The 26,556-nt window shown below is 37.7% G+C and overlaps 1 protein-coding gene across 1 annotated transcript; it reads left to right on the top strand.

The window, feature by feature from the left end:
* Positions 1-1,083: 1,083 nt before the first annotated feature.
* LOC149414157 (uncharacterized) lies at positions 1,084-25,641 on the top strand. Its single transcript, XM_089644342.1, has 10 exons — positions 1,084-1,254; positions 8,143-8,350; positions 9,032-9,147; positions 11,751-11,869; positions 12,530-12,696; positions 13,725-14,180; positions 15,502-15,651; positions 18,651-18,728; positions 21,255-21,335; positions 22,419-25,641. The coding sequence occupies exons 1-10, from the start codon at positions 1,244-1,246 to the stop codon at positions 22,812-22,814; spliced, it is 1,782 nt and encodes a 593-aa protein (XP_089500468.1). The 5' UTR covers positions 1,084-1,243; the 3' UTR covers positions 22,815-25,641.
* Positions 25,642-26,556: the final 915 nt, after the last annotated feature.

Genomic DNA, 26,556 nt, shown 5'->3' with positions numbered 1-26,556 from the left:
GAACACCACTAATTGTAAAACATCGTGAGTCTTGTATTAGGACAAGGTGCCATCAATTTGAACTTTAAAATGTGCCGTCAACCGCGGAAAATAATTACATGTGAAAAAATTATAGTATTATTTTTAATTTTTAATTCATGTTTATATTTTTTGTGCAGTGAACAATTTAATGGACCTATCAATTTAATGACGGTGATTTTTTATACTTACTAACCAACTAACTAACCATCACGCCGATTCCCTGCAGGGGTAGGCAGAGATGATGGACTGCCAAACAACTCGGTCTTGACACACACTTCTTGCCTCATTCACATTCATACATACTGTTCTGTTATTCTGACTCTTGACATGGCCCGACTCTAGTATCCGATTCACTTGATCGTGCCATGTCTTCCTCGGGCGACCCCGACGCTTTTGGATCTTAAATTCTCCTTACACTCCATTACAAACCATCTAAGTGTCCCTTTCTCCATTTTACTCATTACGCTTACATCTGCCTTGCACTCTTTGCGGATCTTCACATTCCTCACACGATCATACATAGTTTTACCGCACATACGCCTCAGGGATCTCATTTCAACAGCATTCAGTCTACTTTCATCCTTTTACTGCATGTTCTATGCCACACTTCTATACATCAGGGTAGGTACCAGCACTTCATTGTTAACTGCTAACTTCGCTTCTTTGGAAAATTTTTTGTTAGCGCCAACTGCGTTTAGTCCTCCATTAATGGAGTTACCTGATACTTAACAACTAAACAAAATAGTTACTTACAAGTATTTTTTACAATTACGGCCTCTCCAAGGATTTATTTTGCTCTAACACCCCCAATAATCATAATGTCGATGTAACCGACTGCAAAGTTATTAATGTCAAGCTTTATTTACAGTTAGTGCTGTCGTGCGCGTATCTGTTGCGCGATCCCGACTTCAAATATAAGTATGTCAATCTATGCTTTGAATCTGGGGAATATATCCAAAAATTTTGTTTTCATCGAAATATTTTTTTTTGTGATGGCAGCACCAAAATTTCACTGACAGCTAAAACAAATCTGGCAATAATTTAGTTCTAGTTTCTAAAGAAATCACGTTTGATAAGTCCTTCAAATGTTCAAATTAATGTAATTTCATGAGGTCGCCGTGCGTTTAGTTTTGTGTTTTTGTTACCTGTCCAATATCCACAGTATTGGGTGCAATATCTCCACAATTCTACGTAAAAACAGTGGATAGGAAGCCGTCATTAAATGAATTTCAGGTCAGTGGTTATGTCATGACAATTAAAATATACGCTCGCTTACTATGGCCCCAATATGGAAACTTTACGCGTTACGACTAACTAACTAACGAACCATCGCTCCGTTTCTCCGCGGGGGTAAGCAGATAGGATCGACCGCCACACAGCTCTGTCTTATCTCACTCTCCCTGCAGTTAATAATCTTCTGCTATTCCAACTCGACTATTTGATTCACTGTCTTGGTCGTGTAATGTTGTCTTCCTTGTGCGTTCCCACGATCGGTAAAATTCCCTTACTCCACTTACATCTTACGCACAAATAAACAGCACTTGGTTTCAACTTAATTATTACAAGAAATAACTATTTATATAGTGGGAGATAGTAAAAGATGCATTAAAATTCCATTTTTTTCTCAATCAAAGTTTAAGTACAGGTCTTGGCGCAAAATTACCAAGTCACTGCCGTCGCTAAGTAAACTTCATCATTAAAAATAGTCGTAATCACTCTGTTTATTTATATGCTTGCAGTAAAACAACATGCAAATCAGCAATAACAACAACAATGGCCGTCGTTTGCAAATTGTTGTTGCTCTATTATGGTACTGCGCTGAGTTGATCACTTGACACCTCAAAATCCGTCAGTCGCCTAGGCATAATACGAAAACACCGTCAGGTCCGGTCGTTTATTTAATTCATAAACACATATTTTTTTAATGTATATCTTCTTCATACATGAACGTTTGAATGAAGAATTTACTGAAAACAAAAGAGTGCTTCTTACTTGCCATATTTTATCTTAAGGCGAGCCGCTATCAATAACAACCCTTACGTAGATGGCGATAAGGTTTAAATTCCCGCTTACCACCATCTGCCTGTTTGAATTTATGCAAGAAAAAAACATGGCCAAAAATTGCCTTTTATTTTATTTTGTGGATGTTCAGGCATAAATATTTAATTTTTTTTCGATCATTTTATAAATAACTTAATTTGCCACATTATACAATAAAATCATAACCAAAAATGAGTTCGTAAGTAGGAGATTTTGAACTTTTAAGCAGTTTTCATAGGCCTTATACATTATTTTTTTCTGGGCTTATAAAAAGACTTATGTAAAAAATACTCGATTATTTCAAAGGCCAAGATGTATTCTACTCGCAGTATTTAATTAAAGCATCTGAAACATTTCTAGGCGACCAAATTTTCAAACCAAAAACACATGATTTTGCATTACTACGTATGGCATCGCCTTAATTTTGTGAGACAAAAACAAGTCTAGTTGTATTGTTATGTTATTGTTTACGTCGGGGCAATTCGAAAAATATGCATTGATGTTAATGCACTTGCGAAATATTTTCCGTGTTTCGACCAATGTTTTAATGTTGATGGTGATGTGCGTTTGCTGAAAGATTTCGCTTCATTCTAAATATGCACAAATTATTTAAATAACCCAACTAAGAACCTATTATGTGCATGTTTTTCCATCTCCCCCGATGTAATTAGTCGTTTATTGTAGAAATTGACTGAGTGTAGCTAAGTCCTGTTTTAACTCAACCGTTTTTCATTTGATCTGTCTATAAATTTGTTTGCACATTCCGTTTCCATTTCGAGATGACGGCCGCTTTAATGGTTCAGTAAAGATTCTTTTTTCAAATGTGAAATCGTCGTGTTTATTTGGATTTTCTTATTTTTTGCATTTTTTCAATATTATGGTACCTACCTGACTGAAGAATGTTTGAAAGAAAAATTGTCTTTGAGATGGTGATGTTTCTTTGGACAAATTGTATAATTCCTTATTTGAAATATAAAATGTTACATGTAAAATATATCGTTTATGATATGGAATTTCAACTGATTATTACGAAAATAGAATCAGATGGCGCATGTTAAAATTTTCATTGGCACGCCAAGATTTAAAGTAGGACCAACGTAAAAGCTAATTTTTACCCTCTCTGTATGATAATAATTTTTTAAGGTTATGTATTATCATTCTAACGATAATATTAAATTCATATTGTTAATCTCGGTAGATCTATAATGATTTTTTTTAGACAAATCAGAGTGTTATCTTTAATAGACCGTAATTTGACTAATTCCTTATAATTTTCTGATTAAATTTGATTGACTTGGTTTGATAATAAAAAATATGTCTACGTTTTATCTCATTTCAAGTACCTATATTTAAAGATATTCAGAATTCAGTAATTCAAATCATACATATGCACCAATACACACAGTCCTATGTGTGTATTGTTTGGGTCAGTTGATTGTGCAACAGAAAACTCAAAACAACGCTTTTTTAGATACGGCAGTATATTTGTGAGAGTGCAAAGTGTTCTGTCTTAAAGAATAGAGTGTTTATTTTGAGACTAAATTGTTGTAAATAGGTACATGCAAAACAAATACGGTTTCCAGATGACTTGCAGAAGCGACAAAGAATTTCTAATTTTGCTGCTTAAAATCGTAAATAATACAACTTGTTTACATTCTCTAAAATGAAAGATAAAAATATCAGAGAGCGTTGAGATTTTCAGACTTACTGAATGTAAGTTATTATACTGATTCAAATTCATTATTGAGCCCAAGCTATATTGCTGCGTCCATGTTTGCAAGTCAGTTGTTTTTTAAGAGTTCCAACTGTTCGTAAATGGTCAATAAACTCGGCTATTGTCTATGTCACTATTCACATCTCTCTGTTTGTGCGCTTAGTTCTTAACTACGCAACGGATTTTGATAGAGTTTTCACTATCATTTAGAGAATTCCTTCCAGAAGGTTTACATATATAATATAGGATTTTCCAATAAGAGGTGTTATTTTGATATTCAATCGTAAAAGATCAATGATTTCGTTGCTTGTGTGGCACGCAGCGCCATCTTGTTGAAAGTAAACGTTGTCCAGATCAATACCATCCAATTCCGGCCATAAAAAATCATTAATCATCTCACGATAGCGCAATCCATTCACCGTAACTGTTGCTCCAGCCTCATTTTCGAAAAAGTAAGGTCCAATGACTCAGCCGGACCATAAACCGCACCACACAGTCACACGTTGAGGATAGAGAGGCTTTTCAATAATAACTCTTGGGTTTTCCGAGCCCCAGATGCGACAATTTTGCTTGTTGACGAAGCCACCGAGGTGGAAATGGGCCTCATCAGTCAAGATGATTTGCATTTGACTCACTCAAGTGAATTTTAATAATTTCAATGCGTTGTTGAAGCGTGTATCGTTCCATTTTTATTAATGGCGTAGTTTCTACTTGTCAAATGTCAAAAAATGACAGCTTCAAAAGTAACATCTACCGAAATAGCGGGCTATTCAAAATAACACCTCTTATTGGAAAACCCTGTTTTTCTGGTGACACTGAATAGATCAAACACACTAGAAATGCCTTCGTCACCAACTAACTAACTAACCAGCACACCGTTTCTCCATAGGGATAGACAGAGAGGACGGACCGCCAAACAACTCGGTCACACCACATACTCCTTGCCTCATTCAAATTCTTGGTTGAATATATATTATTTTTGTCAATTGTTTTCGACGCTGTCCTTTCCTGCGATACTTCAGCGGCCGCCGTTAAAATCAGGTCCAACCTCTCCTCGCAAGCTTCTGGAGTTGTTTCTGTCAACATTGTCCAGGACGGCTCACTGAATGTGTTACATCTGAAATGCAGCATGCAGAATTCGATCTTGTGGTATTCTTCGAACCTGGCTTAATCACTTCTATAGTGACTTTTCTCTGAAGAGTAGGCAAAATTTCAATGGTTAGGTCATCTCAGATCGTTAATCCATTTATAAAGTTGCTTCGATGCGATGGGTCCACGACATCGACTAAGTATTATCTAAACGAGGCTTGTAAATATTAAGATTAATACCGATACCAAAAAAATTGGTTTAAGGCGATGCACTACGTCGTGTAATATTTTAAAACGAGCCGCTATCAATAACAACCCTTACGTAGATGACGATAAGGTTTAAATTCCCGCTTAACACCAACTATGCAAGATTTATGTATGAAAAACACATGGCCAAAAAGTGCCTTTTATTTTATTTTGTGGATGTTCAGGCAAAAATATTAAATTTTTTTCCGATCATTTTATAAATAACTTAATTTGCCACATTATGTAAGAAAATAATAACCGAAAATGGGTTCGTAAGTAGGAGATTTTGAACTTTAAACCAGTTTTCATAGGCCTTACACATTATTTTTTTCTGGGCTTATAAAAAGAGTTATATAAAAAATACTCGATTATTTCAAAGGCCAAGATGTATTCTACTCGCAGTATTTAATTAAAGCATCTGAAACATTTCTAGGCGACCAAATTAACAAACCAAAAACACATGATTTTGCATTACTACGTAGTGCATCGCCTTAAGAAAATATTTATTTCAATTTGGGAGGCCGGTTTCGGTCACCCCAAGTATTTCACCACATTTGGTGACTTAGCGGGAGTGCCCGGGTTCATCGGTGAGGTGTGTTCAGGATGCACCTGTCTGCCAGCTGGGTGGAGTGCCAGATCTGGAGAGGCTGGTTTGGGGAGACCCTTTGACCTCTCCAACTGGTCCCTTCCTACTCTCCTTTGTTTCCTTAACAAGACCCCCTCAGACAGCATCCAAAAAGGGGATAAGGCTAATCCCGCAGGGCTAATATAAAAAACAAAAAATTCTCTCGCAGTCAAAAGTTCGTACTCTTTTGTTGGTCTGCACTACAGACATAGGAATCAATAGACGAGAAGATAATGGCGAGGGGTAAAATCAACTGTTGAAGAACGAAGGGAGTGAAGCTGACTGTGATTCGTCAATAAATCAATCTGACAGTAAATAGGCATCTCGCATTATAATATCACCATTTACTTCTTAAAAGTAAAATCTGCTTTTGAATGAATAGACATTTTTACATGGGAGCGCAAATTACTCGCCACGTTATGAACTAATTTGCGAAGTCCAAATTCGGCAAAAAAATTCAGTTCTATTTTCAGAGTCGAATATTTCGTTTAAGTATTTAGTTAAGACACTTTTATAAATGTTCATAATTTACTTCCCAGCAACCAACCAGCTTTGTGTTTCGCGTCCAGACGTTTCTCGATGTGATAGTAACAACTGATTCATATTATACGATGTGAATATGCTTAAAATAAAGTAAAATAATGCTTATATATGGAGTGTAATACGACAATTGGGTTTATTCTCTTTTTCACATCTATTTTTACAAGTTTTCATAGTACAAGTCAACATTTTGCCGTGTTATTTCGTAAAATGAACCGATGATGCCTCGACCATAGTTCGCACAAGAATGATGACGTCACGTTTTCAAATTTCACTTGAGGCCATACGCGAGCACAGCCGGCTCCAATGGAACCGGTATGGGGAGTGGGGATAATACGCTTTTAATCACTTAGGGCAGGTCTACTAATATTCATATGTCTATGGTCTGCACAGAGTTAATTTGTCTTCCAGCAATTTCATCTCAACGCTCTGGATTATCTTCAACCATCAATTTTCAAACACACAATAGGCAGTTAGAAATGTTTTAGGTAGGGGCTCTTGTAGACGTTATCATACCTTATAGCTAGCTTCGAAGCAGGGTATCGATTAAAGTAACAATTGGTAAAAATCTCACATTTCTCTCTAGCAAACGACAAATTACGACAACAGTTTTGCCACAAATGAACGATTTTCACTAGTTTCATGTATCTTTTTTATAAGATTGTACAACAAGCTTACTTTAAGTTGGGTTACAATTTATCTCTATATATTGTGACGCAATGCTTTTCAGGTTTGCTATTGACCGATAAAATTAACAAATTACAACATGGGATTTGAGCGATAGCTTTGTGCTCTGTTTTATATTATTTATTTACTGGACAATTTGTATAGCGCCGCTTTTGTGAGATATCACCTCAGGGGCACTTTACAGTTGATGCAGGTATTACAAAAATATAAATATTACAAAAATAAGTGAAATTAAGTTAAATAAAATGAAGTACATGAACAGGTGATACGAAGATAGAAGATGGAGACTCTGCAGCAAGAATCCTAGGTGGTGAGGAAACTGGACCAGCTGCTGCAGCGAAAGAGTGCAACGCGTTCACCAACAGTGCCAGCACGAGGTTCTCATCCGTCCAGGTATGTGTCTGCTGCTAATTAAGCGCTGACACAGTTAACGAAGCGAACTTGCATTTATATATATATATATATACAGGATGTATCGGCACTAACCCGACAAACTTTAACCAGCTATTCCTTAGGACATTTGGAGTATAAAATGTTATGGGCACTTTGCTGTCCGGTAGCATTTTTTTTTCAATTAAAAACAAAAAAATTTAAAATTTCCACACTACATCACTGTCATTGGCATTGCTTTTCGTGTTCAACAGCTGTTATAAGCAAGTATGTCGAAAAGCGTCTTCGCTTTTTCGCAAACACTAAATAATAATAGTTAAAAATGAGACGAATAGTGCCGTGCCATTTCGTTGTGATTGTAAAAGTGCGCCAATATAGGTACACACGTGCATTATTCAACGGAATTCGAATAAAATATTGCCAGATGGGTTTTCAAACTTTGACAAAGGATAAAACAGTGGTGACATGTGGTGAAAATATGAATAGTAAATTTTTTATTAAAAACAAACGTTACCGGACAGCAAAGTGCACATAAGATTTTTTACTCCAAATATGCTAAGGAATAGCTGGTTAAAGTTTGTTGGGTATGTGCCGATACACCCTGTATATATATATATATAGCCTTTCGTAGCATCGGAATTGGATGGAAAGTTGTATTATGAAATGACTCTTAGGTGGTGTTATTTTTTGATTGAAGTTAGGTACGAGAGGGCTAGTCTATCGTTATTTGATGTATGTATTCATAGAGCATTGTTTCCACCATAATCAATAATGTATCTTGTATTTGCAGCCGGGTGCTGTGGGAGGCGCTGGGCCGCCAGCGCTGGTTCTCTGCGGGCCGGCAGAGGCCGTCGCGCCGGCCACCTCTGGGCCGGCATTCTCGCGGGGCTCCCCCGCCGCTGTCCCCAGGCGCCCCGCGCGCCCTGCTCGTCTCCCTCACGGCCGTGTACAATGCGTCACGTCCTGAGAAGTGTGACGTAGAAGACGCTAGACTTAAGGTTCGCACATTTTTTATTCTGATCTGCTGGCTGTCACATATATGATACATCAAGTTTTGCTAAAAAACATACTATAAACTTAATAACTAGAAACGCATTTTCAAATAACAGAGACGGTTTATATGTAGTTCCCGTGAGCACTTAGGCCAATTGCCCATTGTGCTATTGTCCCTTTAATGAAGTTCACCAGGGTTGTCATTGGGTATGTGGCTATGTCTTCTGGTTCTACAACGTGTCTTCCCAGGTATCTGCGCCTAGTTCCCACCAGGGCAGGACATTGGCACCATAGGTGAATTGGAGTCTCTTCATCCTCTTCACATTTCCTGCATCTATTGGTGTATTCCACTCCCAATATCTGCATGTGTCTCCTGAGATGGCAGTGTCCCGTTAGTAGTCCTACCAGTTCCCTCAGTGAGTGCACTGTCCATATCGAGTAGTTTCTTGGTTCGTATAGGTTCTGGTCCATCGATGAGTACTATTCCTTTCCTTCCAATGCTGGCATTTGACCCACCAATGTGTGATGTGACAAGCTGCCACTCCTACAGCCGACTTGGATCCCGGAAGTGTTGCTTCCGCCCCTTTCCTCGCTAGTCCGTCAGCCCATTCGTTACCCTTGATGATTAATCTAAGATGACAGTTTTCTTTAATTTAATAAGCATGTCTGTTTATTCCTCGTTTCAGGAGCTGACAAAAGAAATGGGACAACTGGAGATATTGAAGGCAGCCACATTGGTTTGCAAGACTTGTCAGAAACGATTGCTTATTGATAAACCAGTAGGCAACAAACTGTACTGCAAGTGAGTACCTATCCATAATGTTATTCATGAGGAGAAAGCCTTTATACAGGGTTTTCCAATAAGAGGTGTTATTTTGATATTCAATCGTAAAAGATCATTGGTTTCGTTGCTTGTGTGGCATGTAGCGCCGCCTTGTTGAAATTAAACGTTGTCCAGATCAATACCATCCAATTCCGGCCATAAAAAATCATTAATCATCTCTCGATAGCGCAATCCATTCACCGTAACTGTTGCTCCAGCCTCATTTTCGAAAAAGTAAGGTCCAATGACTCCGCCGGACCGTAAACCGCACCAAACAGTCACACGTTGAGGATAGACAGGCTTTTCAACAATAACTCTTGGGTTTTCCGAGCCCCAGATGCGACAATTTTGCTTGATGACGAAGCCACCGAGGTTGAAATGGGCCTCATCACTCAAGATGATTTGCATTTGATTCACTCAAGTGAATTTTAATAATTTCAATGCGTTGTTGAAGCGTGTATCGTTCCATTTTTATTAATAGCGTAGTTTCTACTTGTCAAATGTCAAAAAATGACAGCTTCAAAAGTAACATCTACCGAAATAGCAGGCTATTCAAAATAACACCTCTTATTGGAAAACCCTGTATTTCTGGTGACACTGAATAGATCAAACACACTAGAAATGCCTTCCTCGCTAACTAACTAACTAACCATCACGCCGATTCTCCCCAGGGGTAGGCAGAGAGGACGGACCGCCAAACAACTCGGTCACACCACACACTTCTTGCCTCATTCAAATTCTTACATACTCTTCTATTATTCTGACTCTTGACATGGCCTGACTCAAGTATCTGATTCACTTGATCGTGCCATGTCATTCTCAGGCGTCCCCCGGTCTTCTACCATTCACATATTCGCTCTGTAAGCTTAAACCATCTGAGCGTCCCTTTCTTAATCTTACTCATTAAGTTTTCATCAGCCTTGATTTTTTTGCGGATCTTCACATTTCTCATGGCTTTACCACACTTACGCCTCAGGGATCTCATTTCTACAACATTCAGCCTGTTTACATCCTTCCTCTGCTAATTCCATTCCTCTCTGCCATATATCAGGGTAGGTACCAGAACTCCATTTTGGACTGCTAGCTTCACCTCTTTGGACAGTTTTTTATTAGCGCCAACTGCATTCAGTTCTCCATTAATGGAGTTACCTGCATTTACCATTCTTTCAATATCTCTGTCAACCTTCCCATCTCTCTAGATCAGTGGTTCTTGACCTTTTTAGAGGCACCGAACCCCAACAGTTACATATAACTAGATTAAATAAAACTAGATTTTTACAAATTCAAAATATGGTATATATTTATATATAGGTGTACAAAATGAAAAAAAAAAACAAAGATCAAAACATTACATTTTAATGGTTAAATCAAAACATGAAACATATAAATTATTATTTATTTTAAATCAGTGTGACTTCTGCTGTAGCCTTTCAGAAACCAATTCAGAAATTCGCGGCTTTCCCCCGGCAAGTGCCACTCTCATGTCATTTTCACAACAAAGTTTATTCCTCTTCTTCGTTTTTATATCCAGCATCTTCGAAAAGGATTACTCGTAAATATATGTGGTAACAAACGGTATAAGAATCTTTCTTAGCAATAACACGGTATGTTTCCATTTGTTGACACCAAAACGTTGAGAGCGATGTTGTTCTGAAGAGTTGCTGTTGAACCTGGCTCTGCTGTAATCGCAAGCTCTACCGCTGCTTGATCACCTGCAGCCAATGATGGATAAGCGGGACGTGTCACCACGAATCATATAAGTCGGGGGTCTTGACCTCCACCGAACCCCCGAGACTGACTCACCGAACCCCTGGGGTTCGATCGAACCCAAGTTAAGAACCACTGCTCTAGAACATACTTCCTAAATACACAAACTCATCCACCTGCTCCAAGTATTCCTCATTCACAACTATATTGCACACTGTTTTCGTACTCTCTCTTTCAAACACCATGACTTTAGACTTACTTACATTCATCATTAACTCATTCTTCATACATACTTCATTCATTAGGACACGAGAGACTGTAGATCTTGCATACTGTTAGAAATCAGCACCGCATCATCAGCATACAATAGGCAACACACTTACAGATTACTCAATTTCGCGCCCATTCCCACCACTTTCAATTCTTGCATACTCCATGTACAGATTGAATAACCACGGTGACATTATGCAGCCTTGCAACACCTTTTGTGATATCAAACCACGCCATAAAACCGCCGTTCACCCTAATACGTGCAACGCTTCCCTCGTACGCTACAGAGACGCAATTGCCAATGAATGTCGCCACTCACTTAATACCTTTTAATTCTAGCCTATTTAGCTTGCGCTGTGTCTCTTGCGCTTGCCTGATATTGCAATAGCGCCATCCTATTTGAATTTCATAATACGCAACACAACAAAATTCCCTATCAGCGCCATTCTGTTTTTTCGACATTTGAAAAGTTCTAGGCCGATTCTAAGGACGCGTTGTTTTGGAGAAATTGAACAATTCTTTAAATTTACAAGTTCGAAATTTTTTTCGACCATCTCCGCATTAAGCAAGTTGATGATTTATATGCTTGTGTTTGTGTGATGCAGATGTGAGAAGAACAAGGCGGTGGAAGACGAGAGTGGTTGGCAGCCATTCCTGGAGACAGAGGACATCATCATTTGGAGACGGGAGGAAGATCCTGGCACCGGACTCTACGCCTATAAAGGTGGGACATTACCAATAATATTCTGTTGGACCTTTCTAATGGCCTGAACATAGAATAATAATGTCGCCGTTGACTTATTACCTTTTGGTTGTAACCCATTTAACAAGAGCTCTGTCTCTCTTATACTTGCCTGATATCGTACAACTGTGTAAATAATACTGAGACTGGTTGCGTAGTGTACGATGTGGCAACACTGTTTGGGAGGGAGGTAAGCCAACATTTGATGTATCTTCAGTGCAAGTTTGAACTTGTACTTTTATATTACTTTTGTCTATTTCTGATTTTCTGATGACCTTGAATGCCTGCGGGATTTTGAATAACTTATCGGTTTCTGAGTTTCTGGCCTGCGAATGACCAGTATCAGGATATTCTCTTAGTTTGTTGTACTATACACAGTGTTTGGAAATTCGTAGTACAAGCGGGAATTTGGTAAATCTACATAAACGGATTTTAATAGACATTAAACAGCTGATGTGAACCCCTAGATTTTTTTCCAACTTCACATTGATTTACTTGAAAACGAAATCACAAAAATTTTTTACACAAAATCAACAGTTTTTTCGAAGGTTTTTGGACATTGTGTATAATGTGTTTCATGACTGTTCGATTAATGTGGGACTATTTGGTATATGTGTACTTATCAATCACTTTGTGTGGCAGTGTACGGCCGCTACCCGGAAGTGACGGCCGTGGACTTTCTGGCCATGCACACGGACCTGGCCTACTGGAGAAGTTGGGACGACACGGTGCTGGGACTGCGCAAGCTGACGCAACCACCGAGTCACCATGACCAGCAGGACGTCATACACTGGGAAACCTTGTGGCCGGTAAGTAGGAATTATCCCTGCCTTCCTGTACTTGTACCCAAAACCTTGGCATAAGGCACACCCATGTAAGGTTGTTACAAAAAATTAACACCAATCCGTGTAACAAATTTCAGTGCATTAATAACCTTCGAATGTGTTACATCGCCGTGCCATTCTTCTTCTTTCGAAACTTCAATGGTCTACGGGAGAACTACGCATGTGTTAAAACAAAAGGTGTTGTGATGTGTTTCGTCAATCGAAAGTGATCGCGGAAATGGAAAGTGAGTAATTACATTATTTTATGCCATCTTGTTTTCCTTTCCTTCCAAATTCTGTAATTATTTCTAACCCACTCCATTTGTTGGTCCTTCGAGCCGGATAATTAAAAAATACAAATTACTATTAGTTTGATTTGGAAATAGGATTGGATATAGGCAGGGACCTATTTACAAGCGATGGAGCCAAATCTTCATAAAAATTATGCATACATATATACATATATATTTTTGTTTTAAATATTTTTTTCTTTTTAAAAAACTTTAGTCTAATTATATTTTTGTATTATTATTATTATTATTGTATTTTCTTTTAGTTTACTGTGTATGTATTATCTAACAATATTTTTTATATTTACTTTATATATTCTATGTATAATATGGAGCTCGTGGGATTGCACCACCCTCCCCGAGATCTGGAATAAACAAGAAAAAAAAAAAAAAAAATATGCCTATTTATGGTACTATTTAGTTGGGGGTTCAAAACCCGGCGTGCGCGACAGGAGCGGACCCTTCATACATGCTTTGGATGCAGCTTGTGTTGTAGAGTAACAAATGATAATAATTACTATTTATTTATTTTTTCTACCCGTTAACAGCACTGTTGCAATTCCCTTCCTCAAAGACTTAACCTAACACAAATAATGAAATGAAATGATCCTGATATCGATGTTGTGAGACTGAAGAAACGAAAGGACAGGGGAAGGAGATAGGAAAGAGAAAGGTAGAAGCCCGTTAATTTAACTTTCTTATAATATATTTTTTTAATTTCAGCGATTCTTCGCCAATCGAGACTATGTATACGTCAGGCGCTATGCGTACATGGACAACGAGGGATCCACGAGACCGATGCCCGCAAATAAGACGCAAAACATCAATAATAACAACGTCAATAACAATAAAAACGAAGCGCCGACAAAAAACAACGCTAAGAGCGATATTCAAAACCAGAGCACGAATTTCGACAGCATACAGAAAAAGCTGTACGAAGAAAATCAGAATTCTGCCGATACGGGATATTCACAAAAGAATAGGTCTAAGATTCTGCCGGACGGCGGGAAGATTCTAGTGGAGAACAGGAGGAAGTTTGGAAGCAGAAGTGCGTCCAAGGTGATAGTCATGTCCTCGCAGTCCTGCGAACATCCGGACGCCCCGGAAACCAAACGCGCTTTCCGGGTGAAGAGGTACTGGAGCAATCTTGTGATAAAGCCGTTCAAGGAGGTTGATCAGGTTAGTTTTTTTTTTAATTAACCTTGTGTTGAATTGTGGATTTTGCAAAGACATTCTGCCATCCTACATCAGGTGGGAATTCTTTCTTTGTTCTACCAGAATTTCAATAGAAGATGTTAAGAAAAACTTGATCTGAGCTGAAGTCAGCAGATCAAGATGTTAGTAATCGTCTAATCGAACTTTCTAGGTCAAATTGAGTCGTTTACTATGATCGTTCTTTTAGTGTAACAGGCCCGCTCATCTGGAATAGACTTCCCTCAGCTCTTACTAATCTCCACAATTTGGCTTAATTTAAATGGGCTTTAAAAACAAAATTATTTAAAAAATCCAACCATTCATAAATCTTAACTTCTTTTCAATATTTTATAACAAGCCATATTTTAAAACTTCCCGTAATTATTTGGTTTCGGTTGCCTCCTTATTGTACCTTTTTAAAATGTCTGCCCAGAAGATTCTCATTTCTGAGCAAAAAATGCCTCCTGTTTTATATTATGTTTTTAGTTTTAATATTCTTGTTTTGTCCTGTCCTGCTGTTATTGTTATTCTAAGTTTTTTCACTACTTTGTATAAACAGTGTATTTAGTGTTATAATATTAGATCTGTATTGGGTAAGGCACATTGTAGGAATAATTTTAAGAACATGACCACTAATACTAAATTACCGTTTTTAATTTTGCTATAGTAAAGCGCACTTGAAGTGAAATGACAATAAACTGCGCTATATAAATGCCACGTTATTATTATTCGGCACCGATGTACAGTTGGGAAACACGCCAAACGTACGCCCAACACGGTTGAAATTTAGAAGTGACGAACGTACAAATCCATCCCTCCAATTGCAGTGCAATGCGATAAGTCCAGCAAGAGTCCTGCTGGCGAGGTCAGAAGGCCTCTCTTAACCAGTCTCTCGATCTGGCCCGCCACGCAGTACGTGGGCAGACGCATCTGCCGCCAAGATTTAAAAACAACCTCACCCTATGAACCCGGGCATCTCTGCTAAGTCACCAAACACAGTTGATGTTGGCTTCATGAACTGGCCGCTTCTTCGACTCGTTTTTGTGTAACACGGCTCGCATGTGAAACAAGTTTCCGGCATCTGTTTTTCCTCCTTCATATAATCCGGGTATCTTCAAGACATCCCTTCCTACAGCCCATACCCTGACCCGCCTCACAATGCTGCCCAACCGGGTGGCGACATAACTCCCTTACCTTAACACTGTACAGATAGGGGCGCTCTTGTGTGGTTACCTATGGCGGAGGTATTAGAATAGCGTAGAGATTGTGTACTTAGTGTTTGTATCTACATGAGTTTTGTTTGCAGCCCGGCATAGAGTTCAGCCTGACGTACTTCGACGACCCCGGCACGTCTATCCCATCGGCCCTGCAGAGCTGGGTTGCGGGACACGCCTGCCCCGACTTCCTGGACAAGATGCGTCACGCAGCCGCCTCCTATAAAACCACACCTCATCAGGTATTAGATATATTCCATACAAACTTTTCATATATTTTTTTTACTGCTCCCAACCGTCTATAGAACCATTAGTGAGACTATGGCGTCCCCAATTGGGATATGTCACGAGGCTGAAGGTAGTAGGAAGGGGAAGAGAAAGGCGAGGAAGTACCTGGCTATTCAGATCACCAAACACGGCTAAAGCCATTTCAAGCTCATTTCAATTCTGAATGGTGTTCTTACACCAGGGCGATAATTAGAGTATCTTCTACTTTGGAACGTACCGCAATTCTCTAAACTAAACTACGCAACGGATTTTGATAAGGTTTTCACTATCATTTAGAGCAGAGGTTCCCAAAATTTTTTGCCCCGTAGACCCCCTGCCTGCCGAATATTGAATTTTCCTAAAACTATTAACGTCCCATGTGATAATCAATTTATTTTTTCTTAAAAAGATTTCCTTCCCTTGCCTGTCCAACAACCGGGTGGCGGTATAGTTCCTCTGTCTTTACATTGTGCAGACAGGGGCACCCTTGTGAGGTATTACACCAAATGAAAATGAAGCAGGATAAGCAACGGAAATTTCTTTCTGTAGCTGGCCCTACAGAACTGCCCCTTAAGTTCTTTGTCAGTGCTTATTCCGGACAGTTCTTCTTGTCACATGATATCCGATTCTTCAACGTTCCATTTCCACAGTCAAAATGTCCTCAAACTTAGTTTTGAAGTCTGTGTGAAGTGCATTTAAATGTTGAACGTCATTATTACCCTGGAAGTTTTTCAAAAACAAGTTGGGGAACTAGGAAAATTCGCGGTTTCCAATGTGCAATGTTTTGCTTGAATATATTAATTCTGACGAGAAAAGGAACATGGACTTTATTTATATACCCCAATTAACAAATTTACGAAATATAAAAATATCAAATAAGTAATTTATCAGTCTATTATATTTGTGTTAGGTGTATTGTGATATTTACGGAACTCCTAAATGTTGACTTGAGGTAAATGGGGGTCCGCTCGTATGTACCCCCATTTGAATCTCGTGAACCCCCAAATTTTTTTTTCACTACATGGACCGCCAGCAAGCCAATATCGACCCCTGGGGGTCCATATAGACCACTTTGGGAATGTCTGATTTAGAGAATTTCTTCCGGAAGGTTTATATGTATATATATAATACATGCGTATGTCAGCTATTATACTATACTACCCGGCGATACAATGAGACTTTCTCTACTTTCTATAAATATAATATGCATGTAATATACAGGGTTTTTCCAATAAGAGGTGTTATTTTGAATAGGCTGCTATTTCGGTAGATGTTACTTATGAAGTTGTCATTTTTTGACATTTGACAAGTAGAAACTACGCCATTAATAAAAATGGAACGATACACGCTTCAACAACGCATTAAAATTATTAAAATTCACTTGAGTGAATCAAATGCAAATCATCTTGAGTGATGAGGCCCATTTCCACCTCGGTGGCTTCGTCAACAAGCAAAATTGTCGCATCTGGGGCTCGGAAAACCCAAGAGTTATTGTTGAAAAGCCTCTCTATCCTCAACGTGACTGTTTTGTGCGGCTTATGGTCCGGCGGAGTCATTGGACCTTACGTTTTCGAAAATGAGGCTGGAGCAACAGTTACTGTGAATGGATCGCGCTATCGAGAGATGATTAATGATTTTTTATGGCCGGAATTGGATGGTATTGATCTGGACAACGTTTACTTCAACAAGACGGCACTACGTGCCACACAAGCAACGAAACCATTGATCTTTTACGATTGAATATCAAAATAACACCTCTTATTGGAAAACCCTGTATATGTAAACCTTCTGGAAGAAATTCTCTGAATGATAGTGAAAACCCTATCAAAATCCATTGCGTAGTTTAGACGTACAAGCGCGCAAACAGACAGACGCAGATAGCGACTTTATTTTACACTATTTAGAGATATTATTTGATTAAATTGTGAAATTGTGCAAATTAATCAAATATAATTTACTTGCCCTCGCCGGGATTTGGACCTGCGACCTACGGCTTGCTAGTCGAAAGCTTTACCCCTCAACCACTGAGACCGTCATTAGAGACATCTATTGTCATTTGATTGAAGCTTATTCTAATAATGACAGCTAAAATAAAACATATTAAATAAAAGATATTCGTGATCTCGGAATAACCCTTGATAGTAAACTACAATATAACCTTCATATACATCAAATCACAAATAAAGCTGCTAAAATGTTAGGCTTCATCATAAGAAACACAAAACTTTTTAATAGCATCGATATCATTATGCAACTCTACTTTGCCTATGTACAAAGTCATTTGGAGTTTGCATCAGTTGTTTGGTCTCCATTTTACAAAATCCACATAAACAAAATCGAAGCAATTCAAAACAAATTCCTAAAATATCTTTGTATTGATTTAATAATCATGCAGAAGCAGCTTCATACTTTAAAATTGATTCACTGAGTGTACGGAGGCATCATAAGGATGCACTATTCCTGTATAAAGTAGTTAACAATAGTATTCAATGCCCAGAGTTGCTAAACAAGATTCCATTCAATGTACCTGCGCGTTCAACACGCTCTTGTGTCCTGTTCAGGGTGGATCAAAGCAAAACGAAATCTAAGCAGAATTCTTACCTGAACAGACTTTGCAATAATTACAATAGCGTATTATCCAAGGTTGATATTTTCAGTTGCAAAATTACCAAATACAAGAGGTCCATAAAAGAATATTTCTCTGATGGTTTGTGAATAATGTTTATATCTCTATTGTTTATATCTCTATTATGGTTTGATTTATATCTACAACCTCTCTCTATGGCTATAAATGTATTGTTTTGTAAATTTTTCGTTTTATATACATTTATTAATTCATATTCCTTTCTCACAAATTTAAATTATGCTGTCTCAGTTAAAGTCACAAGGAGGAAATCCATAATTGGTTTTATTTTTCTAAATAACACTTATGTACAAACTGATTGAAATAAATAAATAAATATTCTGTTTCCAGGATACTTCAATAATGGATGAAATAATGAAAGCCAAAGATTACACTCCGGTCAGTAATGAAGCCCCTGCGCCTAGTCCAGTAAGTAAATTTTATAATATTATGTTTTTTTTATGTTTATAAGACAAGGGTAACTGTTGGGGAGTGAGTTAGCTAAGAACTTCACAGATGCACTCATAGAGGGCAGTGCAAAGAGCTTGCTTGGAAGTCCACAAGATGGCAGCAGTAGTCAGTAGTCGCCAGGGCCAGTTACGCTGCTCCGAGACAAACTTGTGTTTTTCAGATCTCATTTAGCCAGCTCCTAGTTAGGTCGACCATCGAAGTCACTCTTTTAATACGCGAAGTATTGAATAAATCCCTGATTTAACACAAAGAACTTATTCATAATTTCCTTCCACGACGAGTTGGAGAACTGTTTGTGGGAACACAACAGAAACAAATTTTTTTTAAATGCCGCTGACAGGAATCGCACCCACAGCCGTCTGATTGACAGTTACACTATCCACTATGCTACGTTGGTTTATTTTCGAACTGCCAAATAATTCAATAAATACTATATTTTATTCGACAATTATTGCTTATTATAGATTATTTTCACCTGAAAACAACCAAATTTTGTAATGTGGCATTTTGCGAGAGTCATTTGCGGTACGTCCTAGAATACAGAAGATTGCATCTCGTAGCTACGAGAATAATATTGAAGAAGCGTAGCGCTACTATACTAAATTCCCGGCTGTGCTGGACGCGTCCTTACTTATGTAAGTGTAACGGCGGATTGCTACCATTCAGATCATCGGTGAATCTCGTTAAAACTACAAGAGGTGCGACCGTCCCCCGCCTCGCTTCGCCGCGCCACGTTTCTACGTCCCGTAATAAATAAATCTCATTAATAAATCAATATTGATAAGCGAATTCAATTATTTGGTTTTTCAAATACTAACTGAGTGAACAGTGACACTCGCGATAGTAATTATATTTGTTGTTGATTAAAAAAAAAGGTTGATTACAAAATTCACTCTGCAAGCAGCGTAACAAAATTATCATCCAGCCACCAAATACATAAAAACAGAGAACTCACCGAATATATCACTCTCATTGAGAATGGCAGCAATTCCTTAATCTCCAAATTCGGCAGCGGACGGCAATCAGCACAATAAAACTTTCATTCGCACCATGAAATAATGATCTGTCACGACCAGCTCTCAAGAGAGTAGAATTTAGAATAATATTTGAATTAACACATAGTAATTCAAAAACTGTCACTTTCTTGTGACAAAAATATTTTAATCTTTTAGTCGTAAATCGACCAAACAGGAATAGTGGTGCGCTCTTTTGTCAAACAACATAATTCAGATGAATCCAGCTGTTAAATGCACAGATGGCTGAATTTCATTGTCACTCACCTGCAGAGCAAAATCTATACAATAACTGACCAGAGATGTCTATCCTGTCCACTATTTTTAATTTTAATTTTCAAATTTTAAGTTAACTAATTTTAAGTCTACTGCTTCTCCAATACCCATCACACTACAGTAGGAAAGGCATCTGTTGGACGTAAAAACAACACGCGCTATTGTTTCTCTATCTGCACAGACAGACTGATCCGCAGCAATGCGTACGCGTGGTACAACTAGTACTAAATAAGTTAATATTCAAATTCTGTGAAGGTCCTGTTCATGTTCTGTTACTATCCAAGACTTTAAAACACACCAGCCTATGAGGAAATAATAACGGAACTTGAACAGAAATTTCACAAAACTTGAATTTCTACTTTGAAATTTGATTAATTGTTCAGATTCTACAGGGTTTTCCAATAAGAGGTGTTATTTTGAATAGCCCGCTATTTCGGTAGATGTCACTTTTGAAGCTGTCATTTTTTTACATTTAACAAGTAGAAACTACGCCAATTAATAAAAATGGAACGATACACGCTTCAACAACGCATTCAAATTATTTAAATTTACTTGAGTGAATCAAATGCAAATCATTTTGAGTGATGAGGCCCATTTCCACCTCAGTGGCTTCGTCAACAAGCCAAATTGTCGCATCTGAGGCTCGGAAAACCCAAGATTTATTGTTAAAAAGCCTCTCTATCCTCAACGTGTGACTGTTTGGTGCGGTTTATGGTCCGGCGGAGTCATTGGACCTTACTTTTTCGAAAATGAGGCTGGAGCAACAGTTACGGTGAATGGATTGCGCTATCGGGAGATGATTAATGATTTTTTATGTCCGGAATTGGATGGTATTGATCTGGACAACGTTTACTTTCAACAAGACGGCGCTACGTGCCACACAAGCAACGAAACCATTGATCTTTTACAATTGAATATCAAAATAACACCTCTTATTGGAAAACCCTGAATTTATTTTGTTAGTTTTATGTATAGTAAACTCATAAATTCATGTACAAAACATTCTCCCTTTCAAACACTGTTTAAATTATATATCTCACCGTAATACAAAATGAGATAGCATGAATTTTATGTGTCTGTATTAGTTTGGGAGAAATATCTCTCAAACTTAACTCTAGGCGTCAATAAAGATCAACCAGATTGTCAGTAGGTGTTGAGCAAGTTGTGTGTAATTTTGTGGTAATCATTATTTCAGATGTCTGAAGCACAAGTGGATCCTGCGCTGCTGAAGGACACTCTCCAATCTGCCGACTTGCAAAATCAACTTCACCTAAAGGTAGTAACATCAATTAGCCGTTATAATTGTTAATAATGCTTCGGCAACATCGAGGCTAGCAGTCCACAATGGAGTGCTGATACCAATCCTAAAGTGTGGTAGAGATTATATCGTGTATGGATCTCGCACCAAACTAAATAAATAAATATGCTGGAATAATCCAGAAAAAATTCCTTGGGTATGTCTATATACAGACACATGGAACTTATCCGAGGTTAATGCACCGAACGTTTTGCAAATCTTGCAATACTTAGTTTTAGTATAATTCACTACTCTACTGACAGCTTATACCTGCCTGAAAACTTAAGTTGTTGTCATCGCCACGACTTGTTCAAGATACCACGCGGCAGTAAAGATGTTCTAGCACAACATGACAAGAGGAATTGGGCCATTGAATGAACATTCTAAAATGAATATACGAGGCGTATCCAGAAAGTAAGTTTACTGAGGCTCTCACGACCGAATGAATTTTATTTTCGACATGTTGGCTACACTTACGTGTAGCCTGACTCTTCCCCTCCGCAACGAGACCGGTTCAAGGTCAGTACGTTGAGAAGTGTCGACGCGACAACACGTTTCGTGAAAAATGTCAATCCAATCTCCCGCCAAGTGCGAAATACGCTGCGTCATCCGTTATCTCATTTGGAAGTTAAATTCAACCGAATTTTTTCAATCGAATTTTCGTTCTTTATATCACGTGTCATAAGTCACGTGGTGCAAGTGAATTCCATATCGCTCTTAGAGAAACGTCACCCGGGAATATCAATTATGTATACGTGCAGAGCGTGCAATGCCTCTTAAATTCTTTGGTGAGATGGGGCCACTTCAGTTTACAGTTTGCGTACCGATTATTTATTTATTAATTTAAACGCCCTGATGGGCTTTTACACTATACATATTTTACATAATTTACTGTATAATACAGTGACAACAGAAATTTTTTATTTTTAAAACATCAACACAAAAATAACAAATCCTTCACTGGCCAAAGTTGCCACCAAATTATTGTCCGGCCAAAAGTCTCTTAAATGGTAAATATATACAGATTAATAATATTATAATATATTTTTCTTTTATTTTCAGAGCCCCGAAATCAACAGTTCTCAAGTTGACGAAACCACTGCACCGGCGAAAAAGCAACCACCGACAAAAACAGAAAACGATCGATGCACGGAAGAATTCCTAAACCTTCTGTACGGACGTCCGTCACAACTAGACCCGTCCAGCAAAACAAAAGAAGAAGAAATCGTTGAGAAAGCAGACGAAAACAACAATAGAGTCAACGAGACCGAAGAAAAAATCATTGTAGAAAAAGTGGCTATTGTCGAAAATGTCAAAATCGACAAAATAGATGAAAAGCCTCGCGTAGAATTGACCGTGAAACCGAAGGCTGTTTCGCAGGAACAGAGAAACGACGCACAGGTGAAGGACCAAGGAATGAGCTATTGGCACATGTGGCCTTTATATTACTTTGCGTGACAGATAAGAAGTGCGTAATAGATTTGCGGACGACAGTTATAATATATAGTGCGTATATCTGCTATCATTTCGTACTTCCGTAGTTGGACTGCCGTTTGTCAAACATATATTATGGATGCCTTATGTTTGTACTGTGAAATTTATATCTATCGTTTTGGAAGGGTCCGGTTGAAATACAATGAAACTCGCTTCAAAAGTTTCGTTTTTCGGTCCTTTGAAATTTCGTACGAAAAACACATGTTTTTTCCGCCTAAGAAGTTTTAAAAGATCGGCGAAACATGAAAACCAGTAGCGAATGTACCTGAAAAAGTTCCTTTTTTCCCAAAGTCATAAAGTTTACTATTTTTTTATTATTGTCTGCATCCCATTTAAGAGGTTTTAGAAGTTCGGCAGTAAATTCATCATAAACCGAAGCTGTGCATAAACGAGTCATAACATAGAGGTACCTGAAATTAACCTTTTTTCAACAGTCATAAAATTTTATTAGTTTATCGAAGGAGGTCACGCGAGTTATACAGGGGCAGCTCGAGATTTTTGTGTTTGCTATGATTGACAAAACACAAAACTATCGATGCTTTTGTAACTGAAAACAATCAAACATTTTTAATTCATTTTACCAAAAATAAGTCAAATTTGGATCCCACTTAAGAAGTTTTTTTTCCACCGAAGAAGAAAACAGAAAAAAGCTACACTCGTACTTATAATATTCTTAACCCTAGATAACTAAACTGTTTTCATTGTTTCATTGGAACTACACTTTCGTCGAGTGGACTACGCAATAAAACACTAGAAATAAATCATTTAATTAAGATAGGAACTTGTTACATGGCACAAAAGTAAGGTTTATAATAAACAAATTAATATCAGTCTACACAGTGACCACACATGTCAACATTATGTGGACCACAAATAGCCTTTCTACATCTGGTGCAACGGTGTTTGGTCATCCTCTGGGCCTTGGATGGACACAGGTAGCTAATTATAGGCACGATTGACGTAGATGGAACCGGTGCTTCTATTGTAGAAGATTCACCAACATCAACAATAAATATATGAATATACGTACTTTAAAAATGAAAATTGTTGTTATAATTAAAGTTTTGTCCAGCGGACGACGAGATGGTCATAGGGTACGTCCTAGTATGCGTGTGGCCGCAATCGCGTCACGTGATGCACTGTTTACTCAAATTAGGAAGGTAATGAAAGAGTCAAGGTCGGGGAGCGGGGGGAAGGGTGATTTCGAATTTCGCCGAGTAGCGCGTCGTCACCTCGACGAGCGATTAGTTATCTAGGGTTAAAAAAGACACATATTTCACTTATAAATTTTTTTTTCACATCGACAATTTGTAATTTTTCTTGGAGGGTTCTTTTTCACGTTGAAATGCCCAAAAACTGGAAAGCAAAAAATAACTACACGCGCGCACTGTTGTGTTTGAATGAATTCCAACGACAACTATAACGTCAAATTCGGACGATCGGTAGGATAGCAGCAATCGATCGATTGCGGTAAAACAATGCTATTTATTTTTGCGAGTTTTGTATGAAATTAATTCGGGGTAGGAAAATATGAACGACAAACGCGAGAAAATGACTATTCGAGTAACGATGGATCGAGATTTCACTGTATGTATAGGGTGTTCCAATAAGAGGTGTTATTTTGAATAGCCCGCTATTTTGGTAGATGTTACTTTTGAAGCTGTAATTTTTTTACATTTGACAAGTAGAAACTACGCCATTAATAAAAATGGAACGATACACGCTTCAACAACGCATTGAAATTATTAAAATTGACTATTATTAATTATTAGAATTCCATCGAAAAATCATCTTGAGTGATGAAGACCATTTCCACCTCGGTGACTTCGTCAACACGCAAAATTGTCGCATCTGGGGCTCGGAAAACCCAAGAGTTATTGTTGAAAAGCCTCTCTATCCTCAACGTGTGACTGTTTGGTGCGGTTTATGGTCCGACGGACTCATTGTACCTGACTTTTTTTCGAAAATGAGGCTGGAGCAACAGTTACGGTGAATGGATTGCGCTATCGAGAGATGATTAATGAGTTTTATGGCCGGAATTGGATGGTATTGATCTGGACAGCGTTTACTTTCAACAAGTCGGCGCTACGTGCCACACAAGCAACGAAACCATTGATCTTTTACAAGAAAAGTTTCTTTGAATATCAAAATAACACCTCTTATTGGAAAACCCTGTACTTGATTTTTGAGTTAGGGCAGTGTAGTTGTGGAAGTGCGATATTAACGTTTGGGTGAGAGACACAGTTTTGCCAGAGCATCTGTGGGAGATTATAAATATAAGTGACTAATCTAAGTGACATGTTGTTTGTGGTTAACACTGAAACACTTTACAACACCCTTATTGGCTGCAATTTATAATGAAACTTGACTTGATTGGTTATTTGTACCTCGTACTTGTACTCTTTGAAAACGTCCTGGGGCCTCATGGGCCTCCTGGGCCTCAAGGGCCACCTGAAAAATTAAAAAAAATATAGCTCAAAGTATGTGTTACCGATTTATACTTTGGGTTATATTGTCGCTAAATATAATATCATTCAATGAATAATTATTGTAACTCGAAATCTGTTACCCTTTTGTATTTTGGGTTACATTATCATTGAAACTATGTTTTATGGTTATAGATCGTAATCAAATGACCGTAAGTCTCAAATGATGGTAAGCAAAATGATTGTAAACAAAATGATCATATACAAAATGATCGTAATCAAATGAACGCAAACAAATGATTGTCAGCAAATAATAATATTTGATATGATTTACGTGTAATCATTTATTTTATGAGTTAATGTACAGTTTATTTTGCGATCAAATGCGCTTACAAACAAATGATAATTATAATATTTTTACATACCATCTTTTGCTTACGATCTTTTCGCTTACAACCAAAATCTATATCTCAAAATCAATCCCCACTGTTAAAAGGGTTACATTGTACATTCAGAGTTTAACTCTGACTCTGTTACCGATTACGTAATGTATATGTATTATTTTGGGTTACATTGTCAGTGATTACGTCAACGATTTATATTTTGGGTTGCATTGCCAAAGAATACACAATATTCTTCTTTTGTCACTCTTGTAATGATCAATTTCCATAACTGGAAATCTGTCACTAAATCCCACATGAAATGAATTTCATCACAAGACAAAGCAATAATTATTTATTGTCGTCGTCGTTTGTGTTGATATTTTTCCATACTCACTATGTATAATACAATACAGCGCACTATTCCCCAATATATAAACGCCATTTGGATGGTTTATGTATATATATTATGCATAAATGCCACCATTTTGAAATCCAAAATGGCGTCTTATTAAAAACTATATATGTATATATTTAGATGGTTGATTGAAAATACAAGTATACAGAAGTTAAGCATACTGTGGCTGGAAAAACTTTCATGTGTACAAACATTTAATATCTTGTCCCTTAAGGGTATGCAGATATGAAATCATCGCACAAAATGTAAATGTTTGTTTGTTCATAATTTTAAATCTACCAAAGTATTTCACGAATTGCTTTGAAATTTTGACACAACGTTACATACAAATACGCGTGTGTTTTTATATGCCTATATTATATAGATATCACCTGTGACCTGTGACAGATAAAAAAATGCTTTTTTTTTTAAACAGCGCCATCTGTTAGATGTAAAAGCAACACGCGTTATTGTTAAAGTTGCTAGTTTAAAATAAAGTTGCA

This window comes from Hesperophylax consimilis, chromosome 20 (assembly GCF_061612785.1).
Source record: "Hesperophylax consimilis isolate HC1 chromosome 20, BYU_Hcon_1.0, whole genome shotgun sequence".
NCBI lineage: Eukaryota > Metazoa > Arthropoda > Insecta > Trichoptera > Limnephilidae > Hesperophylax > Hesperophylax consimilis.
The sequence above is the reverse complement of the archived record's forward strand: the minus strand, read 5'-3'. Positions and strand labels throughout refer to the sequence as shown.

Coding starts and splice junctions, on each gene's coding strand:
- LOC149414157 (XM_089644342.1), top strand. Junction 8,351..9,031: donor TAGAAGACGCTAGACTTAAG/GTTCGCACATTT, acceptor TCCTCGTTTCAG/GAGCTGACAAAAGAAATGGG. Junction 14,181..15,501: donor CGTTCAAGGAGGTTGATCAG/GTTAGTTTTTTT, acceptor TTTTGTTTGCAG/CCCGGCATAGAGTTCAGCCT.